Source organism: Mustela nivalis (genome assembly GCF_964662115.1).
Source record: "Mustela nivalis genome assembly, chromosome: 17".
In the NCBI taxonomy this organism is placed as follows: domain Eukaryota; kingdom Metazoa; phylum Chordata; class Mammalia; order Carnivora; family Mustelidae; genus Mustela; species Mustela nivalis.
Window position 1 is genome coordinate 45,323,495 of NC_139036.1, and position 19,206 is coordinate 45,342,700.

Genomic DNA, 19,206 nt, shown 5'->3' on the forward strand with positions numbered 1-19,206 from the left:
GGAGGTGGGGCTCATGCAACCCTTCTTCCAGCTCGCACTGTCTCTGATCACAGGGCTGATGGCAACTGACCTTCAAGTCCACTGAGACCCACGGATCATTTTCTCAGTTTCTCCTGCAAAATGTCATTCCTGCTGTTCCAGGGCTGAGGGAGAGAGTGGGAAGAGCAGCACCTTGGTTTTCTAGTATTTTAAACTCTTATTCCGGCTCCCCACAAGACCTTCCCTTCTGCTAAAAAAGCTGAGAGGTGGTTCATCGGCCTTTGGCTCAGGTCATGATCCCAGAGTCCTGGGATCGAGTCCCATGTCAGGCTCCCTGCTCAGCGGGGAGCCTGCTTCTCCCTCTGTCTGCCACGCCCCCCCCCACCTGTGCTTGCTCTCTCTCTCTTTGACAAATAAATAAATAAAAATAAAACCTTTAAAAAAAATTAAAGTCCTGATGTCCAAGCAGTCTGTTAAAAAAAAATAATGCTGAGAGGTTTACAGGATATTGATTGAGAAATGAGGGTTAGGAGAGTAAGGTGACTTGGCCGGCAGAGTGTGATCTGGGATCTTCTCCCTCCTGACACTGAGCTCCACTTGTCTGGAAACAAAGCTAAGCTCCAGTCTCTGGTAAGAGGGAAGATGGTACTCTAGAAACTTCTAGGAAGCTGCCAAGATGGTCATGGAGGCCCCAGGGGACAAAGGTCAGAGGACTTACTAGAAGCTACTGATTCCCTAGGGAGGCACTGGGGGCTTTTGGCTGGGCAGGCAGCGTCCGGAGGAGGCGGCTAAGAGACACTGCCATGGGCAGTGTGTGTGCGTGTGCACGCACGTGTGCATGTGCAAACCTAAGGCACACACGTATGTAATGAATTCCCTGCTGGGACTGGAGCCTCTCTGTTTCTCTGCTTCAGCTGGGGTCAGGCCTGCCACCTCCCTCGCTTTAGGTTTGGGTTACTTCCCATGGGTCACTGGAGTCTGTGTGGCCCCAGAAACTCGGACTCTGTGGAAGATTGTCCAGGCCAACCGCGCCAAGGCCCATCAGGGCAACTGGCCCACAGCCTAGGAGGGATTTAACCTGGAGCCCCAAATCCATCTTTCCAGTCCAGAGTTCTTTTCACGATGTGCCCCTGAGAGTCCCTGCGCTCACATCAGATATGCCCCCGTCAGAGGGCTGCTGGCTGGGCTGGAGATCTGCCCCACAGGGGCAGGGAGCACACTGAGGCACCAGCTTGCTGGAGGGTCTGGGTTCGGGCTGACCCAGGGGCCCTCCATGGCTCCACCCACCCCAGAGGGCTCACGAGGAAGAAAAAGGGCCCCTGATGGGCCATGTGCCACCACCCTGTGTCTGCCTGCAGGTCCCTGGCCCTGGGCCAGCAATACACATCCCTGGGCTCGCAGCCCCTGCTCTGCGGCTCCATCCCGGGCCTGGTCCCCAAGCAGCTGCGCTTCTGCCGGAATTACATCGAGATCATGCCCAGTGTGGCCGAGGGCGTGAAACTGGGCATCCAGGAGTGCCAGCACCAGTTCCGGGGCCGCCGCTGGAACTGCACCACCATAGACGACAGCCTGGCCATCTTCGGGCCCGTCTTGGACAAAGGTACTGTCTCTGGGCTGGCTAGCAGGTGGTGGCGGGGCTGCCGGGGGTGGGGGAGGAGGACCTGGTGACCCTTCTCCCTCAGGATGCCTCAGCTCCCACCCAGCCCAGGGTCCCCAGGGGAGGGCCACAAAGCTGGGCAGGACCAGCAGCCACCCCAGAAGCGGGTCAACTCCCTCTCTGGACTGACCCAGACTGTCCCCCTGCCTGCCACACCTTCCCGGGTGCTGCTGGGGGCTGAGCAGCTTTGAGGTGCTCCATATCCTGAGATCCTAGGGCGGCAGAGGAGGCCATGGCCTTCCTCCCCACCCCACACCTGGCTGGCACAGTGGAGTGGGGCAGGCTTTGTTGTGGACATTTGTGACATTTTCGCAACACTGTGTTAAGTGCTATGTAAATCTAGCTTTGGGGTGACCACCACCTCTAGGTCCCACCCATATAGAAAATTCTGGAACTGAGGAAACTGGTGTTGGTGGCATTGCATTGCCCCTAAGCGTTTCAGTGCAAAGATTCTGCCGGCCCCCATGCCCCTGCACGGGGGATCTGCCCACCAACTCTGGAGGGGCTCGAGGGCCGGCTGGCCTCTGGGGAACTTTCCTGCCCTCCTGCAAACCAGGAGTCTAACCGGCTGGTGCCTGAAATGAATGGCATTCACAAACTTGACCTCAAGCATGACCGGGAGAGATGGTGGAGGCGGGCGACTGCTCCCAAGAAGGGGACTTTGGGGCTGGAGAGTTCTGGGCTGAAGATGGGCAACTCTAAGGAATGGCTGCATCCCGGGATTTGATGACCCCAGCAGGCCTCCTGGGACCACTGCTCCCTTTCAGCAGAAACCTGAACCCTCCCGCCCCAGGGGCTTTGCCACCCAAACTGGTGAGCCTGGCCCTCCCTTCTCTTACAAGAACTATATTTATAGCCGGAAGGAAAAGGTATCTGAGAGCCAGGTGGATCTGAAGGGGGGAGTGGGGGATGGGGGCACTGAACCCTACCTTTTAGTAGGCAGTCCCCCTTTACCTGGGCTTCAGGTATGCTGGGTCTGTCTGACCTACAGGCCATTGTCAAGGGACAGAAGACCAATTAGCGAATCAATGGATGATGATTCTGTTTACGCTTCTATTACCAAAGCTAATTATTCCTTGTTTACATAAAAGGTTTGGCCTCTAATTGGGGCCAAGTGGCGGCGGTTTGCATTTCAAACCTGATCTTGCCCGGTGTGTCAGTCTCACCGCCTTCCGGTGCCCCACCTCGGGCCAGGTAGCGCTTAATCAAACAGCCTGGCGTCTAGACGCGCTCCCCAAAAGCAAGACTCGCCTTCTGATCGCTCTTACCCTCTTGGGACATTTGGCAATGAAAATCGGGCCTTTGAGCTTATTACCCATCCACGCCTGTGTTAAATGTTTTCCATCACGTTGTAGGTTCTGGTGCCTGCCTTCATCTCTGAATTGCAAGAGGGCAGTTCCGTGTTGGGCGGGGGCTGGGAGCTGGGTAGTAAGTCAGAAACTCGAGGAATTTGAAGCCGAGGAAGGTCCAGAAGAAGTCCCTCACCCGCGTCGCGCGGGCCGCCACGCGTTCATCTCTGCACCCCCGAACCCCACCCCACTCCACCCCAACCCCCACACACGCTTTGAGAGCCGGGGGCGCGGGGATGGGGTGCGCCCTGCCCGGGGCGCGCACCGCGGGCCGAGCCCGGGACCGGCTCCCCACGGTCTGGCCGGCCTGGAGGCGGGGCCGCGGCCGGCCGGGGAGTCGCGCGGCACCCGTGGGGCGGAGGCCGCGGGGGTCGGCGGCCGGAAGGCGACGGGCCGCGACGGCGGGGCGCAGGGGAGTCCGGGATCGCGTTCCGCGGGCGGGGCGGCGCGGGCGGCCCGGAGGGGCTTAGGCGGCTTGAAAGGGGCCCGAGCGCCGCCCCCCACCGCGCGGCCCGGCCCCGCGCCCGCTGCGGCCGCCGCGCCATTCACACGCCCTCTGGCCATTCGGCGCGGCGCGGGGGCGGGGGGCGCCGCTTCAATGGGGATTTCGCGGGCCGGCGCCGGGGCCGGGGGCGCGGCCCGGCCGCGGGAGACGCCCGTTGCTACGCGGTGGCGGCCGGCCCGGCGGCCCGGGCCCGGCGGCCGCATTATGCGGGTAATGCGGTGTGACACCGCGCGAACAAAGGCGGATTGAGCGGCCCAGCGGGCCCCGCCGGACGGGGACCGGCACAGCGGGGCTGTCAGCGCCGCTCCCAGGCTAATCCCCGCCCCGCCCCCGCCGCCCCCGCGTCCCCGGGGCTGGGAACCGAGCGCGGCCCGGGGTCCGGGCGCCGCCGCCGCCCCGAGAGACCGCGCGCCCGGCCGGAAGCGAGACGCTGGCCCTCGGCGCCGCCGCCGCTCCTGGGCGCCTCGGGGAGGGCGGGAGCCGGAACGGGGGCGAGGAGAGCGGGGCGGCGTTGGGGAGGTATTGGGGTGAGGGGAGGGACCGGAGCCTTGGGCTTCGGCCATCCCCGGTCTCAGTCCGCCTGGGCGGCGCGGGCTCGGTGTGGCGGCGGGGCGTCCGTGGAAGCGGGTCGGGCGGCTCCTCCGCAGGTGGCCCGCGAGGCTACCCGGCTTCCCGGCTGTGTGCAGAGCGGCGATCCCCCTCAGCATCTGGCATGGGAGCTCTGGCTTCCAGCCGGCCTGCGTGGCCTCAGGCGGGTCACCGCCCAACCTGGGTTCCTCGCCTGTCCGGAGAGTTGGGCTGCAGGTCTCCCAGGCCTTGGCCCTCTAATCCTCAATGTTTGCATCTGTAGAATGGGCCTGTGTTAAGACTTTCTGCTCTTAGTTAAGAGGATTAAATAAGATCAAGAACCTGAAGGGCAGAATATGGTGCATACTGAGCGCCCAAAGGTGGTGATCAGGATCCTGAAGTTGGGGGACACCCCTGAGAAGTTCTCCTCTTCCTTCAAAGGATTCTCCCCTGATGGCAGGGAGTGGGCATGGGACTGGGTCCACTCTCCTCCTGGTCAGGAGCTCTGGTGGCAAAGGGAAGTTTTACCCGTTTTACAAAGAGGGTAACTGAGGCTCAGAAAAGGAAAGGGTCTGCCCAAGTGCATCTAGGTGGGGGATGGGGTGGACTTGGGTAGTTTAGGCAGTAGGTTCCCAGGCTTCCCTCCTGCAGGCCCCAGGCCCTCTCAGGATGGGGAGGGCTCAGGCCTGTGCTGCAGTCTCTGGAGTTGGGGCAGGTAGAGGGTAGGGGGCCTGGGGCCAGGATGGAGCAGGACCACCTCACCTCTAAAGCAACCGGCCAGAGCTACAGTTTCTGCCCCTGCTTCTGACAGGCTTGGCTCTGACCAGTACCTGGTATTGGGGCCCTGGGTTAATCAGTTAGCTGCCCCCTGCCTCAGTTTGCTCATCTGTAAAGTGGGGATACCTCAGAGGCTGGGCCAGCCAAAGTGGGTGGGAAGAGTACCTCGACTCCTCCCTCTTTCCTCGGGGCTGGCGAGCCCTTCTTCCCGGCTGGGGAGGTCGAGGCAGGACCCCGCCTGAGCCTTGCCCTCTCCACAGCCACCCGCGAGTCGGCCTTCGTGCACGCCATCGCCTCTGCCGGTGTGGCCTTCGCCGTCACGCGCTCCTGTGCTGAGGGCACCTCCACCATCTGCGGCTGCGACTCGCACCACAAAGGGCCGCCTGGCGAGGGCTGGAAGTGGGGCGGCTGCAGCGAGGACGCCGACTTCGGGGTGCTGGTGTCCCGGGAGTTCGCAGACGCGCGCGAGAACAGGCCAGACGCGCGCTCGGCCATGAACAAGCACAACAACGAGGCGGGCCGCACGGTGAGCTGCGGCTGCCCTCGCCCGACCCTGCCTGGTACCCCTTTGCAGACCGTGTCCCTGCCTTTCCTGCCTGGCCTCGCCCCCGCCCCACCTTGCCCTTCCAGTGGCCCTGGTGCATCCCAGGCTCCCTACTCTCCTCTTTCCCCTTGGCAGAACTTTGGCCCCCACCCACACCCCCACAATCACCCGTCCTGTTCACCCTTTCTCTCTGGGCTGTTCCCCATCTGCGCCTGCCAGGGGATGTGTCAGCTCAGGAGTGAGGCAGACCCCATGGAGCAGGTCCCCGCCAGCCCATCTGGTGCACTAGCCTGCCCAGGCAGGACCATGAAGACGGGAGGGCCTTACTTTGAATTCAGCCTCCACAGCTTCCTCTGGTTGTTTGACCTAGGGCAAGTCACTTAAGCTCCCGGCCTCAGTTTCCCCATCTATTAAATGGGGTTCACAATCCCTATCTCCTACAGCTTTGAGAAATGGCTGCGATTTCTGCCAATGCTTGGGCTATGAAGGGGGAGGGAAACAATGGTCATCATTCTTTAGGTCCGTACCTCAGCCCCAATCTGTTTTCTTCCTGACCCCCAAGTAGAAATAGAGAAGGTTCCAGGGATGGGGTGGGCAGGGGCAGAGCAGGAGGGCCTAGATGTGCTCCCGGGTGAGGTTGTGCTGGGGGCCAGCAGCTACTCCTCTTCCCCAGACCATCCTGGACCACATGCACCTCAAGTGCAAGTGCCACGGGCTGTCCGGCAGCTGCGAGGTCAAGACCTGCTGGTGGGCCCAACCTGACTTCCGCGCTATCGGCGACTTCCTCAAGGACAAGTACGACAGTGCCTCGGAGATGGTGGTGGAGAAGCACCGTGAATCCCGTGGCTGGGTGGAGACCCTCCGTGCCAAGTATGCGCTGTTCAAGCCGCCCACCGAGAGGGACCTGGTCTACTACGAGAACTCCCCCAACTTCTGCGAGCCCAACCCTGAGACGGGCTCCTTTGGCACCAGGGACCGGACTTGCAATGTCACCTCCCATGGCATCGATGGCTGCGACCTGCTGTGCTGTGGCCGCGGCCACAACACGAGGACGGAGAAGCGGAAGGAGAAATGCCACTGCATCTTCCACTGGTGCTGCTACGTGAGCTGCCAGGAGTGCGTCCGCATCTACGATGTGCACACCTGCAAGTAGGGAGCCAGGTAGGGCTGCGGGCGGGGCGGCTGCAGGGCCTTGGGACAGGGACCCTTTTCTCCCAGCTCCTCTTCCTGACTAATCCACTTCTCTTTCTGAGCTGTCCCAAGACACCCAAGTTTCCACGGCCGAAGCAGGAAGCCAGGATTTCCTTGAGCATCTGTGGGAATGGTCCCTGGGCAGCTTTGGGTGGATTACGCAAAGTACGGATCCCAGCTGAGCATGTGCACGCAAGACTGCATGAAATTGACTAATGTTTGTATACAAGTTCCTAAATTATGAGCCAGGTCTGATGTTTGCATGGCCACTGGCCATCATTACTGAGCATCTGGAGGCTGAGCCAGAGGAGGGATATTGTGGGGCTGGAAGCCAGGACACCTGACTTCTGGTCTCAACTCTGCCCTGTTCCAGAAAGTCCCTAAATTCCTGTTATTTCATTTCCATGGGCCTCAGTTTTCTTACCCTAAAACGAGGGGGTTGAAATAGTTGAAATAATAGGCCAAAGATCCTCTCTCTTTCACCCCGGGGCAGAGTCATTTTGCATCCACCCTGAACTTTGAGGGCAAGTTTTTGCACAAGCATAAATCCTACTGACCTTGAGGAGGTGGGTGGGGGAAGCGGTGTATCAGCCCATATCCTGACAGATCTAAAGCTTGGGTGGAGCGGGGGTGCTCTCACCGAGTTTATGGAAGGGGATGGGGAGGAGGAGGAGGGATTCAAGTTCAGAGTGGTGGTGGTGAGTAATCAAGGGATCAAAGGCCAGTGGGTTATGTTCCCAAGCTTCCAAGAGGTGGCCTGCGTGGGAGACACGGTGCCTGGCCCTTGGAGCCATCGGTCCCCAGCATAGGTCAGGACTGATGTAAGGTGGTCCTGGAGTCTGGGAGCTGGAAGGTCCGAGGCCACTGTGCCCTCTCTCCCTTTTCTCTACCTGAGAAGGAGCCTAGTATATAAAGGCGTGAGCCCTGGTCCAACAGCCACCACCTGCCAGCTGGGGGACCCCAACAAGAGAGTTTTTATAGATCTGCCTCCTTATCTATCTTCCTCCCTGGAGGAGCCATGGGGACCGTGCTTGGGTCATTGTGAAGAACATACCTTGCTTGGTTCATTGTGAAGAACATACCTGCCTGGGTTATCCCCCTGGAGCAGGGCAGGAGCGAGCACCCCACCGGGTCACACAGCTCCACGGAGGGCACCTCGGAGCTGGTGGCTCCGGTCCACACTGTGTGGGCCTGGGGGAGGGGTCGGGCCTCTCTGCGGTGTGGAGACCCCCACATCCTGGGGACAGCTCTGGGTCAGTCCCTCTGGGAGGCCCCTCAGTGGAGCTCGAGTTAGGACCTGGCAGGGACAGGGTCCAGAAAGGCAACCGGAGGCATGGCTTTGTTCGTGTCTGAGTGGGCGCCGTGTGGCCGGTGGAGAGGGGACGCAGGTGGCCCAGCTCTGCCAGGTACTGGCCCCGGAAGCCCGAAGTCTAGTTTCCTCACCCGTTCCGGGGCGTCGGGAGCCTAACGGAAGTTTCATGAGGCCCCAGGTTGCTACCAGAAGTGAATGCTTGTCCGAATCTGATACTAATTGGGAGTGATAACTGCCGTCAAGAGAGCTGCGACGTGAGGGTGACATCGCCTGGGCGAGTTTCATTTCCTGCTTCTCACAGAGAAAAAAAAATCCACGAATATGAATGCATTCATGGGCTCAGTGTAGCGTGGCCACTGTGGCCGGAGCCCGTGTGGGGTCCCCAAGCAGGACTGGGGGGCAGCTGAAGGGGAATTAGGATGCCAGAGCACTAATGGCGGACCCATTGCTAGGATAGGGACCTTGAACTTCCCGTGTGGGTCTTGCTGGGGCTGTAGAAGCAGTAGGTGTTCTGGCGCCTCCTCTCTCAGGGCAGGGTTGGGGGAGGCCGCCAAGAGAAGCCATCTGCCAACCAGCGGAGGGAGTCTCTGGAAAACTCTCCTGCCTGCCACCCGTGTAATTAGTGCTGATCCTAGGAGGAATTAATACATCCTCAGCTCTCTTTGCTCCCATTTCTGAAGGACAGTGCTATTTTCTCCAGTCTTAGGCACATGGTCTCAGATGCCTTATTTAGGCAGATCGGGGCCCCGAGCCCTTCTGCTCTGGGCACTCTGGAGCCCTTGCTCTGGGACAAGTGGAGGACTCTCCCCACATGGTGCCCTTTGGACACATTTTCAACTTGTTGAGTGATGTGGGGCAGGCTGGGGAGCCTCTCTGCGCCCCAGTTCCCTCATCTGAGAACAGAGGGGTGGTTGTGTGGACCAGAGGCTGGATAGCCCCGGGGCTGGGCCTGGTTCATGGTCCAAGGAGGCAGCAAAGATTCCCGGGACCAGGCAGAGCTGACCTCCGTGATTGACGTTCTCCAGGCATGGTGCTTGGTCTTGAACCACAGGCCCCAGACTGGCTGAGACCCGGTTACCTCTCTCCTCCCTTCATCCACAAAGACACTGCAGGCAACATGGGAGTCTTGGAGACAGGCTGACAGGGACATATGCCTTCCACACACTCAGTGGGGAGCCCCAGTCAAAACGGCTTTATGCCACGAGGAGATTCCCAGTCCTTCCCTGGTGGGGAAAACACCTTTTCCATTGCCTGTGGCTTCTGTCTAGTGTCTCATGCTAATGGCCGATTGCCTACCTTGCAAGGACCAGGCATCTTCCTTGTTATTCAGATGTTGCGAAGGGGCTCTCTCTGGACAAGAGGCAGGAGGTCTGGCTGGCCCCAAGTGCTGGATCTGTCACTAACTTGCCACAAAACCTTGGGACGTGTCCGCTTAGTCTTGCTGAGGCTCCAGTTCTGCCCCAGTGTAATACTCTTCCACTGGCCCTGTCCACAGCCCGGGAATGGGAGGTTGGTTGGGAATGCCCATGAAAGTGCTTTGGGCCTCTAGTCCTTGGTGAGTTGTAAATACATAAATGAGTAAGAGGTACACACTGGTGCTCCCCTGGGAAGGAATTATTCATAGTTAATTAAATAGCCGTGCTCCTGTGTAGACGGCTCATTATTAAGCCACTGGTGGGACAGAAAAGCACAGTGCCCACGTCAACTCTAGCGGGGAATGGGGCCCTGGACCAGAGCGGCCTTCAGTCGCTCTACAAGGTGGACTCCTGCCTGGGGGTCTCTGTCCGAGCTCCTGGCCAGAAGGTGGGGCAGGTAGGGTTTGGGTCCCAGTCAGTGGTGGCCCAAGCCCTCCTGATCCTGTTTAAATCCCGCACTCTCCCTCAGCAGCAGGCCCCCAGAGCCGAGGAGGGGGCGCAGGAAAGCCCCTTGAGTTCCCCCTTGCCCCCGAGTACAGGAGAAACGAGCTCTCCCCTCCGCAGCCTCTAATCTCGGCACCCCAATGGGCGGTTCCTCCGAGAAAGGGATTACGGGTCTGATTCTCCCTCTTTGTTTTCCAAAGGGCACTGGGAACGGGTGAAGTGTGTGGCTGGGCAGATTCACCGAAGTCCCATGGGAAAGCAGGACCTGGAGCCGGGCGCAGCCCTCAGCACCAGGCAGCCAGGAACCCGGACTGTGGCCAGACGCCCGTGCGGTAAATGACCTGGACCCGAGCTGCCCGCTGCCGGGGAGGCCTCCCTCCCCCTCTCTCTTAAGTTTCTCACCCTGCTGTGGATGGTGTGTGGTTTTTAACGAAGGGGCTTTCTTTTTAGTTCTCTAGGGTCTGATAGGAACAGACCCCAGGCTTATCTTTGCACATGTTAAAGAAAATAAAAATGGAAAAAAAAATTCTACTCCGACAGAACAGGCTGGGCTGCCGTGAGCTCTCTGCCTGGTGGTGAAGACCTCGGCTGGGGCAAGATTCTGTTTCCAGACGGCGTCTCCTGGTGCCATGCAAGATGCCTGTGCGGTGGGCGTTATGAAGTAGGACAGAGCCCAGCAGTCTCCTTTTCTCTGTCTGCTCCTGCTCAGATCTGATAGACCTCCACATTCTCACGAAAGCCATAGGGTTAGCTAGGATCCAGTGGGAGGGAGGCCCAAAGCAATTGTCGGGTTGGAGGTTGAGCTTGGGAGTCCTGAAGCACCAGGAGCGCTGGGTGGCCTGGCAGGCTGTTGGAAGAGCGGCTGTGTCTTGTTCTCAGTTTCGCTTCCTGGGCAGCGCTGTTCCGCACGCGAGGCCCTTGTGAACCGCAGTCCCAGCTCCCGGTCTCCTGTTCCCCTTCAGCGCTGTCTACCAGGAATGCAGGGCAGGGCTTGGGGGCTTTTTTTTTTTTTTTTTTTTTTTTTGGATGAACCGATGTAAATAGGTTATGTTTAGGGGGTGGTGAGCCTTCTGCAGCTCCAATGGGCTTCCTAAAGAAAGAAGCGGTATCTTTAGAAGGGGCCCTTCACTCCCTCCCAGCCCTGCTCACTGGCAGATTCCCCACCCAGACAACGCCGGGGAGAGCAGCTGGGGAGTCTAGGGTGCCTGGGTAGAAATCAGACAAAGGGTCAGAGTCAGAGCAGCAGCCGATTCCTGATGTTCCAACTTGGTGACTTGTAGCTAGGGAGAATAACATGGCTCCTTAGTTCCCTCTCTGATAAAGACCTGTCTTCCGGCCTCCTTTCCCTCCTTTGGCCCATGCGGGTAAAAGAGAAGCGCAGAGTTCTTTAACACACACCTGCCGGCCTCACCTGTGCGCAGAGAGCCCGCCAGTCCACGCAGTTCCCAAGGATCTGGAGGAGGTGTTCGAAGGCGGGCAAGCAGTCACTTGCTCCCTCCGGTAAAACCTCTCTCTCCGCTGAGCTCCTCGTGCTCCACCAGGTCCTCTCAAGAGTCCTGAACAGAGAGGCCAGCGGATCGGACAGCACGAACCCAGGCCACAGCTCTGTCTTAGGGAGAATCAGGAAGAAGAGAGACGGCAGGGGTAGGGACGGGAAAAGAGATGTTTCTTCCTTTCTTTACTCCCTTCTCTCTTTGGTCTAACACTGACCTCAGCTGCTGGGTCAAGTGATCTTCCTGCTCCACTCAGGCAGGCTTGCCAAGACCGTCTAGAAGCCATGCCCGCACTCTGGAATCTGCGGGCAACGAGCCCAGCTACAGATACACGTCCCCATCCCCAGTCCGGAGAGTCCGAAATGCCCCTCCCCATCTCACTTTAGACTGAAAAGTTTTCAATCATGTCAACCGGATAATGCTTGCTTTATGTGAGAATTATTTCAGCAGAACGGATACAAATGTTCAGAACAGTCTTTTCATATCTATGTATTCTATATTAAAAGTGATAAAGTCATGTTTCTGGGGCGTATTCAAGTAGCTGACAAGTAATTATTTAATAATAGTACACTGAGCACATTGTAGTAGTCAGGTAATAGTATCCAACCGAAATTTCCTACCGACCTGCTGTATCCAAAGTTTTGTAAAAAGTTGTAGAAGTTGTTGATCTTTTTGATTTTATATTCAAAAAGTCTCTTTTTATAAATATTATTTATTATACAATGTATATACCTTTGAGTTAACTAAGATTATATATTATATAAATATATATATATTTGGAGAAAATCTATTTCATCATGCAGTTTTTTTCTGTTAAGTCATTAAAGAGAAGGTAAACTTGAAATGGATACATTGTACAATGTGTGGGGTTTCCAGATTAACGCTCAGGAGGTTGCGAATATCCGATTTCTGGATGTGGTGGCCTCAACTTGCACCCTGAAGTGAGTGGTCCAGAATAAAGCCATTTCCTCTGTTCTCTAAGCAGGATCATCTCAGACATCATGGATAGTGGGTCTCATCTACTATAGGACTTTCGTACAGGCTTACCTTGTTCTAAGTCAACATCTGACAAGTAATTCCTAGGTTTGGAAGTAAGCGGTTTGGGCAGTAATTCCTTTCATAGACTAGCATTTCCACTGCACAAATGAATGTCACAGACACTCAAAAGATGTGGCACAAGGCCAGCAGCCCACGGGGTTGGTTAATCCTTTCCTCACCGATGTTTTCAACTCCATTTATTGGGAAAATAGGATTTGCTCTATTGAAAATGAAACCTGACTGGAAGTGGCTTCCCCTCCTGCTAGCTTGGCTATAGAGAGGGTAGGTCGGTCTGGAAGAAGAAATGGTCTGCCTTGGCCTCCGGGTGGCCTGGGACAGGTGTTATTGTTGGAGGTTGGGCAGAAAGGACCCAGCAGTGGGCACGCTGTGGGAGGGGCGTTCTCTTCCCGGACTGCTGCTTCAAAAGGACTCACCTGAAGCTCGCAAGCGATGCTCTCTCGATGATGAGGGGCAATAACTCGGTTTTATGACAATAGACCGCCCTTTGGTCTTCACACCGACCCATAAAATGTCACCTTCGGTTGATGTGGCACAGCTAAAACGCTTTCCTTTTCTTTCTCTTTCTCCTGATTTACCTTTATCAGGAGCAAATCTTACTCATCTCACTGCAGAGACAAAAACAACATAAAAATAAAGCAGCCTGCCCTGGGTGCTGGCGCTGGGCTGCCTTGTGCTCCATTCAGACCTCGAACCTTAATTAGGAACGGCGGCTAGAAGTTCATGAACTTTATTGTGCCCCTGATGTGTCTGTGTTTAGTCCCTGAAAAGTTTAAACCACAAAAAATGGTTGTGCTGGCTGCATAAGTTATTGGACATGGAGCATAGACAGAAATCTCCGTATCTCACAGCCTGGCTCACCTTGTACTTTGCTCCGGCATAAAACTAATACTTGTCTCTCCCAATATCCTGAGTACTTTTCTTTTCTTTCTTTCTTTTTTTTTTTTTACCTATAAGATTGCCAAACATTTAAATGGTCCCTGTTCATACTTACCAAGGCCATTTGCAATCCTTTCTATGATTAATCATATTCTATGATTAAAGAGAACAGTTGATTACAGTGCTTGAACATTCAATTTCTCCGTAAATATGAATACTAATAAACATCTAAAAATAAGAGGAAGCTTTTAAAAAAAAAAAAGACCCAAGAGAAAGAAACAATATCGTGGGAAGATCTCTTTTCAAGCAGTAGCTTGGAAAGAATGTGAAAAAAGCAGGGGAGAACGTTCGTGAGTTCAAGGCTCGGGAGACGGGGTACAAATAAAGGCAAAGGAAAGGCGGAGGAAAGCAGGAGGAGGGATGATGGGTAGGTGATTCTAGACGGATCCAGTGGTACATCCACGCCAGCCCTGGGTATATAGATGGACATGGAAGCTGTGGCTGATCGACACACAGATGAGGAAAGTCAATGCAGCAAAATGATGATGGCTATACCGTCGCTTCTCTTAGCTTGACAGAGAACTCTTAAGGAGGCAAAGAATGACCTTACCATTAATCTGATACTCCCGAGAGAGTGTGACAAAGTTGGTTGTGTGGAGAGACTGTATGTTCCCTCATGTACATTATGGAGGGGAAATTTCAAACTTGAGTCCCCCTTGCAAATGCTGCCTTCACGGCTTGGGATTCCTGCCCATCACAGGCACCCTGTGGAGTGTCGTCCTGCCCCGGTGTCCGCACAGCACACGCCCTCCGTGGCTCGGCTCCACGGCGCGGTCCTGGCACTGCTTGCCGGTGGAGGAGAAACTCTAGATCATTTTGCAATAACTTCTGAAACTGACATGCTTTTTTGAACTTTTATCCACACCTTCCCTGGCGTCGTCTTTGAAAAGGTTTATGAATCAGGTGGCCAGGCAAGGGATGGGAAGTCTCTCTTCTGCCTTCTGTGCTTGGCCTGGCTTGGTTGTTTTTTGCTGACTCAGTGCGTCAACAGGTCTGTTGACCAGGATTGGATTATTACACACTCAAATCTACTCCGTGACTTGCTGTTGAAACTTAAACCAGAGGCTGTTCACCGTAATTTTTAGGACATGGAAAGACAGCTTTAAAGCAAACCGTGTTCAGATTCTAGCCACCATTATAGTTTTTCTGTTATATATTTATTTTTAAAGATTTTATTTACTTGAGGGAGAGAGAGAACAAGCAGGGGGAGGAACAGAAGGGGAGAAACAGGCTCCCCGCCGAGCAGGGAGCCCCGATATGGGACTCCATCCCAGGACCCTGAGATCATGACCTGAGCCGAAGGCAGATGCTCAACCGACAGCCACCCAGGGTCTGCTCGGTTATATAGTTTTGAAGGTATTTCAGTGAAGATGTACAAATACGGAAAGGATGAGATAACCTCCTTTTCTGAGGTTTTAATTATATCTTCTGACAAAAACTAGCCTGTTCACAGTGCATCCATATAGGAAGAAATCTAAAGCAGCAGCTGCCGGTCTCCTTTGCTTTGTCGCTAGGCCTGTGACGTCGTACACTCTCTCACCCTCTGCCCAGGGCAGCTTTGAAGTGCACTGGGACAGCTTCGAGACCCTACCTTCCCAAGGTTATGCAGGACCCAGGGTGGCCCCGGGGTCCTCCTAGGAGGTGTGGACAACTCCTGGGGAGATGACCTCTTTGCACTGAGCCTTGCTGATTCTCTGAGCTGCCTTTCGTCCTACCCTCATCCAACTCTAAGCATCGGGCTTTTAGGCTGAGATCCGACAGCTCAGAAAAATGCAAAAAGGATTCCAAAAATGAACCATGTGAAGAAATCCCACTGAGAGTGTTTAAATCCCTCGGTTTGCACATTTCAAAGGAGGAACTCTAATTGAGAAACAATTTTTCTTTCTGGATTATTACTAACCCATTTACGGCTTTGGTCTGCTTCAGTGTTTTAATAAGGCGAAAATAAGCAAAATAAGTATGAAGGTTCTTGTTGTGCATTAACTCCTGAAAATACGTTATTGATATGTTTCTCTTTTCAACGGAGTATGCTTCCTAAATAATGAAACCCAGAGATTTTTAAATAAAAATCCTCCATCTCCTTAGGCTCGTTAAGACAAGGAGGGGCTTTCCGGAGCCCCCGCTCTTCTTCACACGTGTCGTTTTGTACAAAACATGGTCTACAGGATGTTTTCGAGGATAGGTACTCTTTATTGCATTCCTTCATTTGCATGAAACAATATATATCTTTCAATATAGTTTTGGACAAAACACAAAGACATAAAGATCATTTAACGAGAGCCATCAGTTAATACAATGTGTGTGGCTTTCCTGGGAGGAGAAGAGAGGCAAGCACAACAGATCAGGGGACCCGGGGTACTGGCCATCAGGGATCACAGAATTACACAATACAAAATCTACTTTTTAAAAAGCCACAAAATAAGCTAGGGGTGAAAACCCAAAACGAAGTAGCTAGGACACGGAAGTCAACCAAAAATATACAGATGGCAGGATCTGGAGATAATCTGCCTTCTACCATGGGCACAAATGACAGCTACACCCAAGTGCCACTGTGGCCACAAGCCGCACGGGCGGCATGAGGCACCTTCAGGTGGCTGCTGACTGCTCATCCCTGCATTCGAAGCCGCGGTGGGGAGACAGTGGTGCGCTTCCTAAGTCTCCTCACCGATATGATGACCTGACCTGTTCCTTCTAACTCAGTTATCAGACAAACCACTGGTGCTCCTTCGCCTTGTAAGGAGCGTGTGGAAGGGAAAGGAATTGTGTTAAACGCACTGGAATGGATGTTAAAAAGTCTCAGGGTGAGGGCTAGAAAATGGTTTCTTCTGGAGAATAGTGTTTTATTTCGATGCTGGATAGCACAGAGGGTTTAAAATAAAGGAAGAATAAATTCTAAGTCATTAAGCTGAGGAAAAAGAAAAATGGTGATACTAGTAATATGCCTCTAATATTGTGTTTTCCCATTTAGACTTGGACACTAATTAGTGCTGAGAGGTTTATAAGAGGACTTTATTTTAATGACTCCTTTCTGTTCAGGGGTGTAGGCTTTTTCCATACAGGTTTTTCCCAAGTCGTTAACAACAGCTACCACGTGGTCACGGCCGCCACATCTCTTGCCACGGAGCACACGAGTAACACTGAGGGAATGCCACGGCCAACACAGTGGTATTCGGACTTTCTATTAAGAAAGATCTCCTGGCTACAACTTGGGAACATCTCTGAAAATGACTGCGAACCACATCTTAGAAATCCAAAGCCCTGTTTCTTCAGGCGAAAATAACCAACCAGTCTTCTGGGAGAACTTTTAACCAAACACCCAAGTAGCTTTAGTGTTATTACAGGCGAGCTGTAAGATAATCCCTCTGAACCCATACCTCTAAGTCACTGCTCCTGGTTTACATCTAGAAAGTCTTCCTTCTAACAGGCTCGGTGCTGTCCTACGACACCATTACATTTACTGAGAGGTTTGGGGTGGCGAGGGTGGTACTGAGCTTGAAATGTGTAGCGCCCCCAAGTGCAGCGACTCCTGCACTTCAGGACCAAGGAAGAAGAAATCATCCTAGCTTGCACAGAGAGGTAAGCAGAGCGTTCTAGAGCAAATGTGTACCTTCCACAAAACGGACCGAGTAAGCACAAGGAAGGGAGTTTTATTGCACTAATCATGCAGAGTGAGCACGTGTCGAAGGCAGGGAACATTTCACTTCGTCTAGGATCTTGAGCAAGCTGAGTGAAGGTCCCAGGCCGTCTTCACTCTTCACCGTGGTCACGTCCCTTGGTCACTGTGCGTGTTCAAAGAGTCCATTTTCAAAGTCCAGGGGGCTACTGAAAAAGAAACACCCGAAACAGAAAAAGCAGATGAGGGTGTGCAGAAAAACCATTTATCACAAAATCACTAAAAGCTTCTTAATGGGTTTTCTACATTTTTTTACTATGCATTTGCTATTAAAATAGCATTTCACAAAAGAAAACGGTGGTAGCCCCATGCATTTAAAAGCAGGTTCCAATAAATATGTACCATCGAGTTTTTTCCTGCATTGCGACAAGGAAGTTTTGCGAAGCAGGACAAGGAGAGCAAACCAACAGTACAACCAACTTCCTTGCTTGGTCTCTCAGACCTACAACACAGTGAAGAAGGCTAATAAATGGAAACAAAGTTGTCCAAGAGAGGTTGAGAATTCAAATGTTTATGTACCGGAGAGCAACGCTTAGAACAGGCACCGGGATTGAGCAAGAGGGCTAAGCCTGGCGGACGGCCCTAACGTTGTGTGTACTTACGCGCCTTCTTCTCTTAAGAGGGCCAAGAATTTTCTCACACGGTATTCAGGATCCATCTAAATACATCAGCAGAAATAAAGAACACGGGTTAATGGTACCATCTAATAACTATGCACTTCATGCCAAGGAAATGCTCGGTTTCATACACCCACCAGTGCCCTGCTGAGTCACAGAAATACGTTACCTGCTCCCTGACCAATATTCTGATACACAGCGAAGCAGATTACATCATTCAGGAGTGAACGGGGTTTCCCGGCACAGAGAATCACTGTGCACGAGGCTCCAAGCGACCCAGCCGGTCATTCCCAGGCACCTGAGCAGAGTGCCCCCTTAGCTGGCGCTGTGTGAGGACGCAGCCAGTCGGAGAGGACACGTGTGAGGCCAGATGGCGGCTGCTCACACGGGGCTGACGGGCATCCAAGTCCCAGGATTCATCCAACACATGAAAGTGAGACCAAACTTAAACCAACTGAGGTTGAGTAAATGACTAACAAGTAGCTTATGAACTTTTCATGATCGACACATTAGCTTTTCTTAGGCTTGGTCTTCCATGCAGTTTCTTCTTTGCAGTTAATGAAAAAATGGTTCTGAAAGTAAAACTAATGAAGAGTGGAGTGACTCCCCTAACATGGTTGCTGGATGATCTGGGTCTCCTGTGGCAGAAAAGCATCGTGATGGCAGAGCCTGGTTGGCTCAGGCTGGGGAGCATGTGACTCTTGATCTTGTGGGTTTGAGCCCCAAGTTGGGTGTAGAGATGACTTAAAAATAAAATCTCCAAAAAAGAAGAAAAAAAAAAACCCATCATTCTGAATCTGGGAGAAGATAGGGGAATTTTGGTTCAGGGAGCCAAGTTTAGGATATTATTGATTTTCTCTATTCATTTTCCTTTTTATTCATGTTTATACTAATTTATTTAATTATATTTTGTTCTCACTGGTCCTCCAGAGATGTGAAGTTATCTAAAAAATGATCACGAAACACATCTTTAATTCCTCAAGATGAATTTTTATTGTAAGAAACATACCTAACTTTTAAAAAATGTTCCAGGGCAGGAGTCTGTTTCCCAAGAGGGAACTCCCTGCCCTCCAGGGAGAGCTTTCAAATGTCGGTGCAGCTGTGGGGAAATGTGCAACTAGATTCCCCCCCAACCACATTTTTTTTTTTTTTTTTTAAGATTTCTTCTCTTCTATCCCAGAAAAACATAGAACAGAAGTTTCAAATGTAGCAAAGTTAAGAGGTCAGACTACAAAGGACTAAGAAAAAGTGTGAACAGCTAACAAAAGAAACATTTTCCTTCTTTGGGAATAGAATTACATATGAATCAATTGTCAAGTTCTTTAAAAAAAAAAAAAATGGAACTGGCTGGAACTCAGCTGTAGTCAGTGCTTGCAGGTCTTTGCCCATTAAATATATTTAATATGTGTGAGCAACGACTTACTGACTTGCCTGTAGCTATGGAATTAAAAGTCAAGAGAAAGGGAGGAAAAAAGTAATCTAGATAAATGACTTTATTCCCTCAGGTGACATCCAGTCAGAGCAGATCCTCAGCACTGTGCAAGTTTTAACAGAATCGTGTATCGTGAACAGAGAGGTAACATGACTTATATTCTGCTCAACTACATGCCTCTCCACTTAGGCTTGGTCTCTCTCAGGCAGATCTGAAGAGAATTCACTCAGCTGCACGAAATCCATTTGACAAGAAG

General features: G+C 53.1%; 2 protein-coding genes across 2 annotated transcripts in view; one reads left to right on the forward strand and one right to left on the reverse strand.

The window, feature by feature from the left end:
- The window catches only part of WNT3 (Wnt family member 3), a 47,369-nt gene extending 35,455 nt beyond the window's left edge, over positions 1-11,914 (forward strand). The window contains exons 2-5 of the mRNA XM_082708487.1: positions 1,338-1,579; positions 5,095-5,360; positions 6,052-6,539; positions 9,941-11,914. Coding sequence (XP_082564613.1) covers positions 1,338-1,579; positions 5,095-5,360; positions 6,052-6,531 — 988 coding nt within the window. The 3' untranslated portion in view covers positions 6,532-6,539; positions 9,941-11,914. The remainder of the gene's footprint in view (positions 1-1,337; positions 1,580-5,094; positions 5,361-6,051; positions 6,540-9,940) is intronic.
- A 3,483-nt stretch (positions 11,915-15,397) lies between these two features.
- NSF (N-ethylmaleimide sensitive factor, vesicle fusing ATPase) overlaps positions 15,398-19,206 on the reverse strand; it is a gene marked incomplete at its 5' end in the record, with an annotated part of 150,442 nt that continues 146,633 nt past the window's right edge. Inside the window, 2 exon segments of the mRNA XM_082706496.1 lie at positions 15,398-17,050; positions 17,504-17,559. Coding sequence (XP_082562622.1) covers positions 17,005-17,050; positions 17,504-17,559 — 102 coding nt within the window. The 3' untranslated portion in view covers positions 15,398-17,004.